General features: G+C 32.8%; 1 protein-coding gene across 1 annotated transcript; it reads left to right on the top strand.

Annotated features, from left to right (window-relative positions):
- The first annotated feature begins 305 nt into the window (after positions 1-305).
- LOC107908437 (alcohol dehydrogenase class-3) lies at positions 306-8,010 on the top strand. The gene is made up of 7 exons (XM_016835608.2): positions 306-312; positions 510-646; positions 1,177-1,223; positions 1,307-1,632; positions 1,793-1,875; positions 5,928-6,012; positions 7,755-8,010. Exons 1-7 carry the CDS (start codon positions 306-308, stop codon positions 7,823-7,825), a joined length of 756 nt encoding a protein of 251 aa, XP_016691097.2. The 3' UTR covers positions 7,826-8,010.
- The last annotated feature ends 7,248 nt before the right edge of the window (positions 8,011-15,258 follow it).

The following is a 15,258-nucleotide window of genomic DNA, read 5'->3' as shown; positions in this document are numbered from 1 at the left end:
GAGCTAACAAGACCTTTTTTTTTTGTAAAATTGGAGGGCTAAATAAGTCATTATATATATTTTTTATCCTGAAAAATTCTGATATCAATTATTATCATAAAATAGCATTTGCACTGTATTAGTTCCTAAAAATGAATTATATGCATCAATGACTCTACCACTAGCACTAAAAGTAGATTTTGAAACCATTATGGTGATAAGAAATGACAATATTTCACAAGTCATTTTTTGATAAAATCTAGAATTTGAGATTATTCACCTTCCACCACTGTAAAGCATCAAAATCACCGTATTTTTTCTTGGAAATGAACAGTACTCCTTCCAAGTATGTATCTATTTCATACTTAGGTTGTGTTTGATAGAGGGAAAATATTTTCCGGAATTAGTTTTACACATTTTCCAGTGTTTGATAGGAGGAAAATATTTTCTTTTTGTAAAACCAATTCCGCAAAACGGGAAAACCAATTACAAATTTGGGGAAAATGTCTTAGGCCCTTAATTTCGGTAAGACATTTTCTGTTTTCTCTCCTGCCTTCTAATACCTTCATTCCTTCATTTCCTTCCATTTCCACAAGCCGGTGAGGTTCGGATCAAGATTCTCTTCACTGCTCTCTGCCACACTGATGCCTACACTTGCAGCGGAAAGGTTTTTCCGTTTTCTTTTCATTTCCATTTTCTATATCTACATGTTTCCTTTTTTGGTTTGCAAAATATATCAGTGCCAATTGCTTATCTTGAACAAGGAGCTGTTTAAGATGAATGAAAAAAAGGGATTATTTTAGCTTTATTTGTTTTTCCATCCTAACGAACACTACTTTTTCAGTAGGATAATGATTTTTTTTTTGGTTCAAAAAATGCCATATAAACTTGATTGCTAGGAACAAATAAAAAGTGGAAATTCCATGCTAAATGGGAGTATTTTGCTGATTTTGTATTATTGATTTAAAATATGAAATATATGTATATAATGTTTTTGATTTCATTACTTTTATGATGTTAACTTCGAATTGGAGTGAGATACTATTGATAAGAATATAATTTGATGTTCTTTGTGTATCCTCTTGCAGTGACAGTGCTAACACCTAGTTTGATCTGGTTCTAGTTTTTCTTTTCTTCTTTGATATTTTTCTAATTAGCTGTTTAATTATGATGTCATGCTTGATTTACCTTTTTAAGGATCCTGAGGGTCTATTCCTGTGCTTTCTTGGACATGAAGCTGCTGGGTATGTTTTTTCCTTTTAGTTCTTACAGTTTATGAGCCTCTTGGTCGGTAAAGAGTGAGAAATGTTTGAATCTTTGAGTGCAGAATTGTAGAAAGTGTTGGTGAAGGTGTAACTGAAGTTCAACCAGGTGACTATGTCATCCCTTGTTACCAGGCAGAGTGCAGAGAATGCAAGTTCTGCAAATCAGGTAAGACTAACCTATGCGGTAAAGTTAGGACAGCCACTGGAGCTGGAGTCATGATGAATGATCGCAAGAGCCGCTTCTCAATTAATGGGAAACCTATCTATCACTTCATGGGCACCTCAACATTTAGCCAGTACACGGTTGTACATGATGTTAGTGTTGCAAAGATTGATCCACAGGCTCCTTTAGACAAAGTCTGCCTTCTTGGTTGTGGTGTTCCAACTGGTAAGTGCTTGTTTAGCTTTCTCTTCATTTTATGAATCTGTAATTGCATATACAATCATATAGCAATTGGATTTTTTTTTATTTGACTGTATATATATTATTGGTTTTGTGATGCCTTTGTACAAAACTTTCATTTCATACATACTTTGGTGTTGGATAGGACTTGGAGCAGTTTGGAACACAGCCAAAGTTGAACCAGGGGCCATTGTTGCTATTTTTGGCCTTGGGACTGTTGGTCTTGCTGTAAGTGTCAAATATGCATCTTGCGTAGAAATTTGTTTATACTGTTTATTATGAAGTCCTATGCATATATACTTTGAGCTGCCTTTTAAAAATATTGTGAAGTCCTATGCACTTGAACAATGTTGATACTATGTGGTGTACTACTAATTATGTATTTTGATAATATTATTTCTAGTACTCATTGTGGTTTCGAAGCAATTTATAATTACTCTTATTTCTGGGATCTAGTATAGTAACAATAGGGATCAACAAATTGCATTCACCCCAATATTTGTCAATTTCTTTTTTTTTTTAAATTTTATCCACCATTTGTCTCATCCAAGATTCCTCACTCGTATACTTCTCATTCAACAATTCTTTGATACTCCAAAGTTCAAGAAAAAAACAAATTTTACATTGAATATTCAAACCCTAATAAATTAAATAATATAAATAAAAGCTATAAAAGTTTACAGAAAACCTAATATATTTGAACTATTACTTGAGTTAATGTTAGTAACTTCATTAAAAAGTGTTAAGAATGAACAAACTTCTTCAACCCTCTCCCAGTCTTCATCAATTGACAAGTTTTTGTAACTTGAATTCCATTGAACATACTGCGGAAAGACTTTCATAAACTTTAGTGCTCATGACAACATAACATAGGTTGCATTCTATCATGCACCGAAAGGATATGAAACAATTTTTCCTTATTAATATAATTGTACTTGTATATTAAACTAAATTAAATGACTTGTAGAAATATCAATCGGATTGCTATGATTTTATGTGTAAAAACCCAATAACATTTTAATTGTAATTGATGTGGCCATAATTGAAGTTTTGATTTAATTAGGGTTATGGTCCTAACTCAAATGATATATTACATATTTTAGGTTCAAAATATCATAAAAGTCTCTATATTTAAAGGTGGATCGCATTTTAATCATTTTATTAAAAGAATAGGTAAATTAGTCTTATACATTTTAAAACATAAAAATTAATTCTTCCATTAAATTTTATCTGTTAAATGCGTTAATTTAAATAGTTAATTATTAATTTGATCCTAGGTATAGCTACAATATCATTTTTACCTTTCTAAAATTATTCTTAACAATAATTCTTTAAAAAATTAAAAATATTAAAAAATAAAAATAAATTATTAAAAATATATGACTAAAAGCAACATTGAATCATTCCCAGTATACAAAACTAAAACAAACTCAGTTATCGGCATACATAAACAAATCTTATAAAGGTCCAACTTTCCCTGATTTTCTCAATAACCCATCAATTATTGCAGTGAATAACAGAGACCCGCTAAAACATATAGGTAATATATATATATATAAATAATCACTTTTGCTTGCTTCAGGTTACATTTTAGTCGCTTATATTTGACATGTTACGTTTTAGTCACTTATGTTATTATTTTGTTACAAAGTGATCACTCTGTAGTTAAGTATCGTTATCTCCTTAACGGTAATCCTACGTGACAGTCCAACTAGATTTTAAATGCCAACTTGGATTTCCAAATAGGATGAGAATATATTTTTAATTAAATAAATTTAATTAATTAAAATTTTTAAACCCTAAATCTTAGCTAAAAAAATAGTTCACCTCCTCTCTTTTTTAAATTTTCTTTTTTGTCTCTTCTTTTTTTAGTTTTCTTTTTCATTTGACTAAAAAAAACTATTATCATCTTTACTGAATCAAAATAGTTGAAATCAAATTAAGGGCTTCATCAATCGATTGGATTTTTTAATTAACATAGAAAAACAAAAGATAGATTCAATGGAGGGTCTAGGTATGTCTTCTTTGCATCCATCTATCTCTTTTATTCAACATGGAAAAACAAAAGATTGGACTTTTTTTGTTTAATGAAAACCCTAAATTAAAATTCTTGATATTTTCTTCAACTTTTTGAAATTGTTTGTGAACATGTATCTTATTTTGTGTCAGTAGACATCCCATAAAATGCAACCAGAAACATGTTTTCATGAATGTGTTTCATTCAAGCTAATTGTAAATTTTTCAGAAAAGGGCTGCCACTTTCAAGGTTCTTGTTCCTAATCATTATATTTTCTAGTTCTTTCACGGTTCTTGAATAATTGATTTCTCAATCTAATTTTTTCTGATCTGAATCGGATTGTATGTTCACAATCCCTTTGTGGGTATTCCATATTATTCTTATGTACTGTTGATTTTGTGTCGAATTACTTTGCAAACTTTTTTTTTTGCTAGTCATGGGTAAGTTTTGGTTCAAAGCTAATTGGTAGTAGCTTTTGTTTTCTTTAAACTATATTTCTATGTTATTAGTTTTATCTGCTTGGTACTTGGAGACTCTACATTATTAATTGTATTTTTGATGTGGGTTTTGCATAATTTCCGCTAAGAACTTGGTTTTACTTAAATTTGGATCTAAAACTGTTTTATTTCTTTGCTCTGCATGTTACTATTGGTGAAAAGGGCCTTCCTTTTTATTCTTTTGTAATTATCATCTTATTTTTTAATGTAATTTGTATAGCTTGAACTTAATCATTTATATATATTGTGGGAGCTTGATTCCTTCAATAAATTATAAATGCAGGTTTCATTACTTAATTACATATTATAACCAACTCAACATTTGACTTTAGATCTTTAAGCTGACAGTTAGGTTTTTGAAATCTGCAATCTTCTAAGGCTTGCAGATTGATATTAAGAATTGAGATTGCTCAATTTTTTTCGCCTTCCTAGCAAAACAAACATTATTCTTTGTCAGTCTTTTATGCTTATGTCTATGTTCAGCTTTTCATTTTAACTCGGGTGTAGTTTGATGCAAATGTATAACAAATAATTGATTTGAAGATGTATATAATGTTAAATTCACTCTAATTGTCTAAGTAAGGATTGAAGTTTCCCAATTTTGCCACAATGTGTTAACAATTTGCACTTGTAATTTACAATTGCTGCCAAAATATCTTTTAATGTGAATATTTATGCTATCCAAATGTAATTTACAACTGCTATCATAATGTCCCTTAATGCGCATATTTATGTTGCCAAAATGTGAATAATGGCTACTATTTTCATATTCTATATTATGTATTTTAATGTCCAAATGTGAATGTAACAACCTGATTTTGACCCTAATTGGACAAAGTAGTTTTGGGACCACAAATCTGAGTCAGAATAATATTTTAAAATTATTTATGATATTTGCAGTATGTGAATTACTATGTGTGAAAATTTCGTATAAAAATTTGATCGTTTGAGTGCTCAATTTGATAAAAAGGGTTTAATCGCGTAAAATGAAAAGTTAGGGATTTAATTTAAATGCATCTATTTGTTGTTGTATTTTTAATTAGGAGGCTTAAAAGTGAAATTAAACCACTATATAGATAGTGGATGGTTATGGACAAGACTAACCTTAATGTTTATATATTATATATTAAGTAAGGTTAATTAAGTAAATAACCTTATATTTTATTATATTATATGTTAATTAAAATACATAAAATTAAGCTAGCTATCATCTTCTCCAAGCTGAAATTGAGAAAAGAAAAGAAAAGAAAGAAACATCCAAGCTAGGGTTCGGCCATTAGGAAGCTTGATTTAAGGTTCATTTTTGTTCGGTTTTTGAAAATTTTTACGTTTTTCAGATTGTTGCTTTGTGTACTACAAGACCCATGCTTTAATTTTAGAATTTGGTGTTGATTTTGTGTTATGCCATTGATGAATTCTTGAGCTTTTTGTTAGTTAATGATGAAATATGAAAGATATGTGAAAGATTAACATGTTTTGTCTTTGAATTGTTGGTGAAATTGAGTAATTAGGGCTAAATTGTGAAATTTAATTTTTGAGGGACTAAAGTGTGAAATAAATGAAATGTGTGGACTTGTATGAGTACTAGGAACATTCGGCCCTTGTATAGTGTGGACAAATTTTGTGTATTTGGTGTTTTATGCAATAGGGTCTAAATTGTAAAAAGTGTAAATGTCAGGGGTAAAATGGTAATTTACCCATTTATGTGATTTTGGACTAAATTGAATGAAATAATAATTAAACTAGTTCATTTTGAATATATTTAGATCAAGGACCAAAGAAATTGGAGTTGGATCGGGGAAAAGCTAAAGTCGTCGACTAATCGTCCGGTTTCGATTTTACACTGTCCGAGTTAAGTCTATTAGCTATTTAATGTTATTAAATCAATATGTATGTATGTATATCTATTATGCTTTTGTTGAGCTATAAATAAAAGTAATTTGATTGAATAAATTGAAGTATAAATGGTATATATGTATATACAATGTTCGAATATGAATGGTATATAGATATATATATTGTTCGAATATTTATATATGTATCTATATGTATATGTTCTTGAATTTAGTTGATTGTGTGAGGGTTATATATGTATACACAAGGTTTGAATACATATATGTATATACATGTATAAATTCTTGGTTTAATTAAAGGTATGTATATTGTAATTGTATAGGTAATTTCGAATAAGTATGTATATATCGGTTGGAATGTATATGAAAATACTTGAATAAATCTTGAATATATTTTAAGGTATGAATGTTAAGTATACATGTGGATTTTTGAATATGTATGAATATACATGTAAATTTCTTGTATTGAATTTAGTTAAGTAATTATATATGTATATATATACATGAATAAATTATGAACTTAGATAAAGACAAGAATGTGTATATATATACATATAGATTCAAATATAAATGTATATACATGTATGAGTTTATGATTTTAGCTAAAGGTATAAATGTTAAATACGTACATGGGAGTTCGAATATATCTATATGTATATTCGTATATAGGTTCTTGGATTGAATTAAAGATATAAAATCTTATATTTTTATATGTGAGGTTCGATTATATATATGTTTATAAATTTATAAATACTTGAATTGAATTGAAAGTATGATTTGTAAACTCTTTTATGATTGAACATGGACTACAACAAACATGTGTTTGCTATTAAGAATTTTTCGAGGAATTATTTTGTGTATGTGAAATTGAGATTTAAGACTTTAAGCCTAGAAGGCTTATTTCCAGTGAAACAATATCAGACTTTACGTCTAGTAGGCTTAATGCCGGCAAAATAATTTCAGACTTCATGTCTAGCAGGCTTAATGCCGGTTAAACAATATCAGACTTTACGTCTAGCAGGCTTAATGCTGGTGAAATATTTCAGACTATATGTCTAGCAGGCTAAGTGCTGGTGTACTGAATCAGGCTTTAAGCCTAGCAGGCTAAGTGCCAGTGAATTTGTTTAAAGTATGTGATTAAGTGTACAGTTATATGATTTTGGTTATCTTTAATTGAGGAGCATATATACCTTCGACTAAGTGTGTTTAATGAATATGTACATATTCGGTCTATGCATTTGTAAAATATACATACATGCTTTCGATTTATGCAGTTGATAAATGTACACGTATAAATATTTGGTATATGTATTTGATAAGTATCTACATATGCATTTGAAATGTATATACCTCTGTTTATAATTATTTGTTGGAGATGAATGCATCCGATCACATATATTAGATTTTTATTTGGTTATAAGTTTATTATGAGTATACATACACAGTCGGATATGATATGTACATAACATACATATATGCTCGGTTATATCCATTTGGTTGTAATGTTGTTTGGTATAAATATATATATTCAATTGAACGCATTTCGACAGGTACATATATTTGACTATAAATAAAATGGTCTGACTACAGTAAACGTATAAATATTAATTATATGTGTTAATTGCAATCTTAGTAAATTAAATTAAAAAGTTATATTATTTATATATATATTTAGTTATGCAATAGACTTACTAAGCTATAAAAGCTTACTTTGTTTGTTTATGTCTTTCTGTTTTATAGACTTAAAAATCAAGCTTCAAGCTCGGGGATCGTCAGCAAGATCATCACTCTATCTACTGTCTCGGTATTAAAATGTTTAAAATTTTAATTTATGGCATGTATAGGCTAGATAATGTTTTGAAGATCATGCTTCGATATATAGATTGTATATGAGATTAATAGCCATACAAAAATGACTTATTTTTCTTATGGATTAGTTGGATTGTAATGTCTTTGTTTTGTTTTAAATGGTCAAAAGAAAAGCTTAGAATTTTGCATGTCTAATATAAGACCTAGTTTATCATATGTAACTGTTAAAAATTTTAAACTTTAACGAATGTCTATTCTGAGTTGTGTTTTGATTAGTAATAACTCTTAACCCTAATTCGGTGGCGGATATGGGTTAGGAGTGTTGCATTTGATTGGTATCAGAGCTACGTTTTAGTCGATTCTAGGACTAATGTAGCGCGTGTGAGGCTAGCTGTACATGCCATATTCTATATTTCGATAGTGTGATGACTTCTGACATCTGAAAATATGTTTTCCTATAGTAATGGATCCCGATCAAGCTGTAGCTGACGACATTGAAAGTATAGCATCTGCTCCCGTGCAAGGGGCAGTGCCAGTTCATTCCTGACCTACCTCGAGTAGCCAAGAGGGGGAGGCTAAACAAGCCTTCTACCAAATTATGAACGAATGGTTTACTCAATATATTCGAACCAATCCGGGTGTGCAACAACCCCCACCTCAGAATAATCTGTCTCCAATACCTGTGATACCTCCGATGATTGATCCAATGATAATTAGTAAGCCCCCTGTTGATAAAATTAGAAAATACGAGGCTAAAAAGTTTAGAGCTACTGATGATGACGATGCTGAACGAGCTAAATTTTGGTTCGATAATACTATTCGAGTGTTTGATGAACTGTCTTGTACCCCTAATGAGTGTTTAAAGTGTGCCATATCCTTGCTTCAGGACACTGCATATCACTGGTGGAATACATTGGTATCGGTGGTTCCGAAAGAGCGATTTACCTGGGAATTATTTCAGACTGAGTTCCGTAAGAAATACATCAGCTAGAGATTTATTGATCAGAAGCATAAAGAGTTTCTTAAACTGAAACAGGGTCGGATTACCGTGATAGAGTATGAGCGGAAATTTGTGAAACTCAATAGATATGCTCGAGAGTGTGTATCGACTGAAGCTATTATATGTAAAAGATTTGAAGATGGGCTGATTGAAGACATTAAACTGTTAGTTTGCATACTTGAGATAAAAGAGTTTGTGGTACTTGTTGAACGATCTTGCAAAGCCGAAGAACTTGGGAAAGAGAAGAGAAAAGCTGACTTTAAAGCTAGAGATTCCCGTAAGAGAACATTCAGTAAATCATTTCAGTCGACCCCAAAGAAATTCAGGGAAGATCACAACCAATCTAAAGCCACTGCAGGGTTTTCTAGACGGGATCGAGATCGACCTCCTGTGAGTTCACAAGCTACTTCAGTTGCTAGTGTTGGCAATGTTCGACAGAATAGATCAGAGTGCAAGCATTGTGGTAAATGGCATCCTGGAGATTGCAGATTGCATGATCGATCTTGCTTTAAGTGTGGATCAAAGGATCATTATATTCGAGAGTGTCCGATGGTGGCTGAGCAAAACACTGTATAGAGTACTAGACCGAGTAATGTGTCAGTACGAGGTAGACCACCCAGACATACAGGTAATGTAAGTGGTAGCCAGAGAGGGACAAAAGACACGACAGTTCGATCTGAGGCTCGTGCACTTGCCAGAACATACGCTATACGCGCTCGTGAGGAGGCTTCTTCCCCAGATGTCATTGTAATAACCAATTTTGGCCGGGGCCAAAAATTGAATAAATGAAACCCAAAATCAAATAATAAACAGTCCAAATATTACAAACCCAAATTAGATGGCCCAATAAAGACCTAAGCTTAACTCAAAACCAAACCTAGCCTAGACTAAACCCGGGCCCAGACAAACCAAAACACCTGCCCAATTTCCCACGGCCCAAATGGCCCAAAACAAAAAGGGTCTGAAAACCCTAGCCCTAGGTGCGCCGCACCTAGGGTCTTCTGACTGCCCAGCGCCACACCATCCCATCACCTACTTGCCACCGTTCACCTGCCCTCTGACCCTGCGCCACCTGCCACTGTCAATCACCTACAACAAATAGCAGACCACACAGCACAACAAGCAAGAGAGGATTTTGTATTTACTTTTTATTCGGTACAAAAGCCGATTGAGAACCGAATGTAAAAGAGGGTCTTTTTTATTTTAATCGAGAAAACCGATTCAAAAAACAGAGATTTAAAGGTGCCCTTTTTATTTTTTGTTCTGTTTTATTATTTTTGTTTCTTTTTCCTTTATTTCGAAACATGAAACCAAAAAGGGAGTTTTTTTACTTTTCGCCGTCGCCGGAGTGCTCGGAGGGCCGAGGAGGAGCGTCGGAGAGAAAAGGGGAATTTTTTTGGCTCCCTGCCGCCGTGTACGGCGGCGTCGGTGACCGACGGTCAGCGCAGTGGCTGATGGCCGGATCTTGGGCCAGTGCCCAGAGAGGGGGAGAGGAATTGAGAGTGTTTTGGAAATTTTTTTGAAAAGAAGAGAGAAAATGAATTTTTTCGAAAAAATTTCGGTTTAAATAGGGAAGCAAAACGGCGCTTTAAAACGCCAAAACGGCGCCGTTTTGCATAAGACTCGAAATTGACCCGACCCAAAAGCTAGGATCCGCGCGTTTTCATTAAATGGGTTATTTACAACCCTGGTCCTTCTGCTTTTTTTTGTTTTTCAATCAAGTATTTTTCATTTTTTTAATTTTACCCCACAATTTGTTGTGTTTACATTTTTAGTCCATGCTGGAACGACGTCGTTTTGGAGGAGAAGGGAAAATTTCTCTTTTAGTCCCTCCTTGTTATTCGCGCGTTCAAAATAGTCCTCCCTTTTATTTATTTTCAGATTTGACCCCGAATTTTGTTTTAAAATTCAATTTATCCCTTTTTTTTGTTATTTTATTAGTAATATTAATAAATTTGATGTTATTATGATTATGATTATTATATTTCTATTTATATTTACTTATTTAAATTTTAAATATATTTGTCTTATTATATATTAATATTATTATTACTTATTTATATTTTTTTATTTCAAACTTTGTTATATATATACATACATAGATATTTTTATTTTTATCATTTTATTTATTTTCGTTATTGTTATTATTGTTTTATTTGATATTTATTTATTTATGTGTTCATTATTATTTTGAAAAACGTTTTAGTCGTATTTGTTTATTTACTTATTATTTCATGTATAATTGATTTGTCCATTTTATTTATCTTATTTTTTTTGTTGTTGCTCGTATTATTTATGCTCACATCATCGTATTTTTTATTGTTTTGTTACGCATATTAACACCATGTTTTATTTCTACTATTTCGTGTTAGATTAATTTTATTTGATGCATAAATTATGATTTTTGAATAAGCAAAATTTTAGGTTTAAATTCGAGAAGGTCGTACCCTAACTTACGGGGTTTCATTTTTGCGATAAATTTAAATACACGAATTTTTTCAAACTTAAGTTTTTAAACGATCTCGGGAATCAACAAAAGATCGTGTTGTAACTTACGGGACATGATCCCTTTTCTAAACCCGAGATAGTTGAATATCTTTTTAAATAAATCATTTTTTGGCATTTATTCACATATCGGGAATTCGATACGTTGTGTCCTAACGCATTGGATATGACATGTTGTTTTCTCGAGATGATGATTTTTCTAAAAAATAATAAAGGCAATATTCAATGTTTGGAATTTTGAGAAATTGTGCCCTAATGTATTGGACTACGATTTCTTCATCTGACTTAAACAATTGAATATCCTTTTGAATTTTATTGCATGAGTTTTTTTAAGGACAAGCTCATTTTTGAGGATGTGAAATATCATGCCCTAACTCATTGGGTATGACATTTTCTCTCTCTGAAATGAGAGGGTCTTAACATGTAATTTGATTTATACAAGTTTTTTTTGAATACAAGGATCGTACTTTGAATCTCTTCAACGTTTCCAATTCTCAACACTAAGACACTAATTAATCAACTAGGTACCAATTTTGGGCATTACAAGGGTGCTAATCCTTCCTCGTATGTAACCGACTCCCGAACCCGTTTTTCTGAATCTTGTAGACCAAAGTTGTTGTTTTAATAAATAACCACTTTTCGAGGTGAATCAACACACCTCATGGCGACTCCCATGTTCATTTTCATTTTCAAAATCCAAGTCGATCCCGTTTTACAAAAAAATGCTTTCGACAGCTTGGCGACTCTGCTGGGGACAAATTAAGAAAGTTAAGCCACAAGTTGATTGTTTCTTATCTTTTTGTCAAAATTTGATAATTTGGTTTAAATTTACGATCCTTTCGTTGCATTGCATTTTTGTAGTTTGCATCATTTTGCTATATTTGCTTTATTTGTTCAAGTCTTTCGACATATTTTTGCATATTGCATTTGCGTAACCGTTTGGTTATACCCTTTTAAGTGGGAGTGAGAAACTATTCCTTCGTAAGGTTTTCACCTCCGTGCAGGATAGTGGATCACTTTTGGGATACATCCGTACATATGTCTTCGTGAGATTTTCATCTCTTTGCAGCCATAGGGAATATATTTCCCTGAATTGAACTCGGTCTATATGAGCCTATAATGGGTGAGGATTGATGAATCTACTGGTTCAGGTACCTTTACTTTAGAACCAAACCGCATGTAGAAGACCTTAGGAGCCCACCCTAGGTAGAACCACTTCAAACCCCTAGTGGTCACCCGAATAGGTACTCTGTTTTTCTTGTTTGCTTTTGCTTTGTACTAACCCGTTTCGATTTGTTTTGGTTATGATTACATTGCATTTTCATCTTAGAAAAAGTTGTTGATTCAAGTTTGATTACTAAATTAGAGAGCTTGTCATGGAGAACGAATTTCTTGATAAAGTGGAAGATAATATGGTTGCCCAAATATATTGCAAGAAACACAACAAAAGAAGGGTGATGGAAGAGTACATGACTTTACTTTGTGGCCTGAAGATTCAAGCTAATTATCTGAGAGTCGTCGACATTTTGACTTCCTTAAAGAAGCTGATGAGCTTTACGAGAATGGACAGACGATGGATCGCAACCAAGATCAAGCAAAAGGACCTAACAGTGGCATCCATTTGAAAATTGCGAGATTTATATTAAAATCTGGATAAAGAGAAAGATCAATGTTATTTCTTGGAGTATGAGGGTGAAGCCGTACATGTATCCGCTTTATGTAAACAAATTTGTTTTTTAGTAAAGTTTTCTAAATGGAATTGAATTAGAGTCAACGTCTTTTTTGCATTCATTTCATGCATTTGCATTACATAACATCATATGCATTAAGAACCTTTAAAAGACCCTAATTAAATAAAATTATTTCAGTTAATCTGGAAAACCAAACACCATTACGGTACCCGAGCAAAAATAAAAAACATGGACCAAAGATTAGAAAATTTGAACAACTCCAAAAGGGGGAGGCAAGACCAACTACAGCTGCAAATACAAGAGCAGTTAGCTATGATCCAACAAAATAGAGTTCTGTGAAGGGTTCAAAAAAAACATTCACATCAATGCCATACAAGAAGACAACTAAAATGGGACCTTGCTAGATACCCACCATTATAAACTTGGGAGTGTTCTAAATAATCGGACTGCAAAAGAAATTTCTATAGTATTTAGAGCTTACTTAGAGTAATGTTCAGAACACACTTGTTGCTTTTAGCCTAGAGGCAATAAGAACTCTTTTGTGAAATAGGCTCATGTCTGAACGTCATTATTTTAATACATCTTTGTGATCATTTTTTAAGCCAATATTCTTTCATCCTTTATAAATAATCATTTTTGATTATTTCATTCTTTTGGATTTTCTTCCAAATCATTCTTTCATATTCTTTCATTCATTCATAGCCTTACTGTACATTCATACATTCTTTTGCACCTACAATAGGTCCCTAAATATCAACGACATGAGTGACGCTGCTACAGACTCAGAATCTCCTTTTGAGTAAGACATGTGTTTAGAGGGATCTCATGACTTTGAAGATAACATAGATTGTAACCTATTTTCGGACTTGCTGAGGATGGTAGAGTAGGAAAAGAAACAAATCCTACCTTACAAGGAGATGATGGAGACTGTGACCCTGGAGAAGGGAAAGGTGGTGAAGATAGGAACATGCATAACAAAAGAAGCAAAACAAGATTTCATTGAGTTGCTTCGAGAGTTCAAAGACATCTTCGCATGGTCATACCAGGATATGCTTGGGTTAGATACCGATATTGTAGTTCACCGTCTTCCTATAAAAGAGGATTGCAAGCCAGTTCAGCAAAAATCAGGAGGATGAGGCCTGTTGGTGTACTAAAAATAAAGGAGGAAGTTCAAAAGCAAATCGATGCTGGGTTCCTACAAGTGGTCAAATACTCAGAATGGGTAGCCAATATTGTACCCGTCCCTAAGAAAGATGAGAAGGTACGAATGTGTGTAGATTACAGAGATTTGAATAAGGCCAGCCCAAAAGATAATTTTCCCTTATCTCACATCGACACCCTGGTGGATAACACGGCAGGACACTCACTATTTTCCTTCATGGATGGTTTCTCAAGATATAACCAAATTAGGATGCATCCTGAAGATATGAAGAAAACCACATTCATAACCCTATGGGGGACTTTCTGTTATAAAGTGATGCCATTCGGGTTGAAAAATGTGGGAGCCACATACCAGAGAGCCATGGTGACCCTCTTCCACGATATGATGCATAAGGAAATTGAAGTATATGTTGATGACATGATTGCAAAATCCCAAACGGAAAAAAAACATGTGCAAGTCTTAAGAAAGTTGTTCTTAAGATTAAGAAGGTTCCAACTCAAACTTAATCCAGCCAAATGTATCTTTGGAGCTAGGTCAGGAAAACTTCTGGGGTTTGTAGTCAGTGAAAAAGGGATCGAAATTGACCCAGACAAAGTCAAGGCAATTCGAGATTTCCCTCCACCACGTACTTAGAAAGAAGTTCGAGGTTTCTTAGGAAGATTGAATTACATTGCTCGGTTCACTTCGTAATTGACTGAGAGAAGTGACCCCATTTTTCGTCTTCTAAAGAAACATAATCCATGTGTGTGGGATAAAGAATGCCAGGAAGCTTTTGACAAGATAAAATAATACTTGCCTGATACTCCAGTGTTGTCGCCACCTAGTCTAGATAAACCACTGATCCTGTATTTAACAGTGTTTGACAACTCCATGGGATGTGTGCTAGGTCAGCATAATGAGACAGGGAAGAAGGAGAAGGTGATCTACTATCTCAGTAAGAAATTTACTGACTGTGAAATGAGATATCCGCCCATTGAAAAATTATGTTGTGCCTTGATCTGGACGACACGGAGAGTGAGGCAATACATACTCTGTCATACGACTTGGTTAATTTCAAAATTGGACCCTCTAAAGTCT

The sequence above is a fragment of the Gossypium hirsutum genome, chromosome D06 (genome assembly GCF_007990345.1).
Source record: "Gossypium hirsutum isolate 1008001.06 chromosome D06, Gossypium_hirsutum_v2.1, whole genome shotgun sequence".
NCBI classification, from domain to species: domain Eukaryota; kingdom Viridiplantae; phylum Streptophyta; class Magnoliopsida; order Malvales; family Malvaceae; genus Gossypium; species Gossypium hirsutum.
This window is presented reverse-complemented; position numbering and strand designations above follow the sequence as displayed.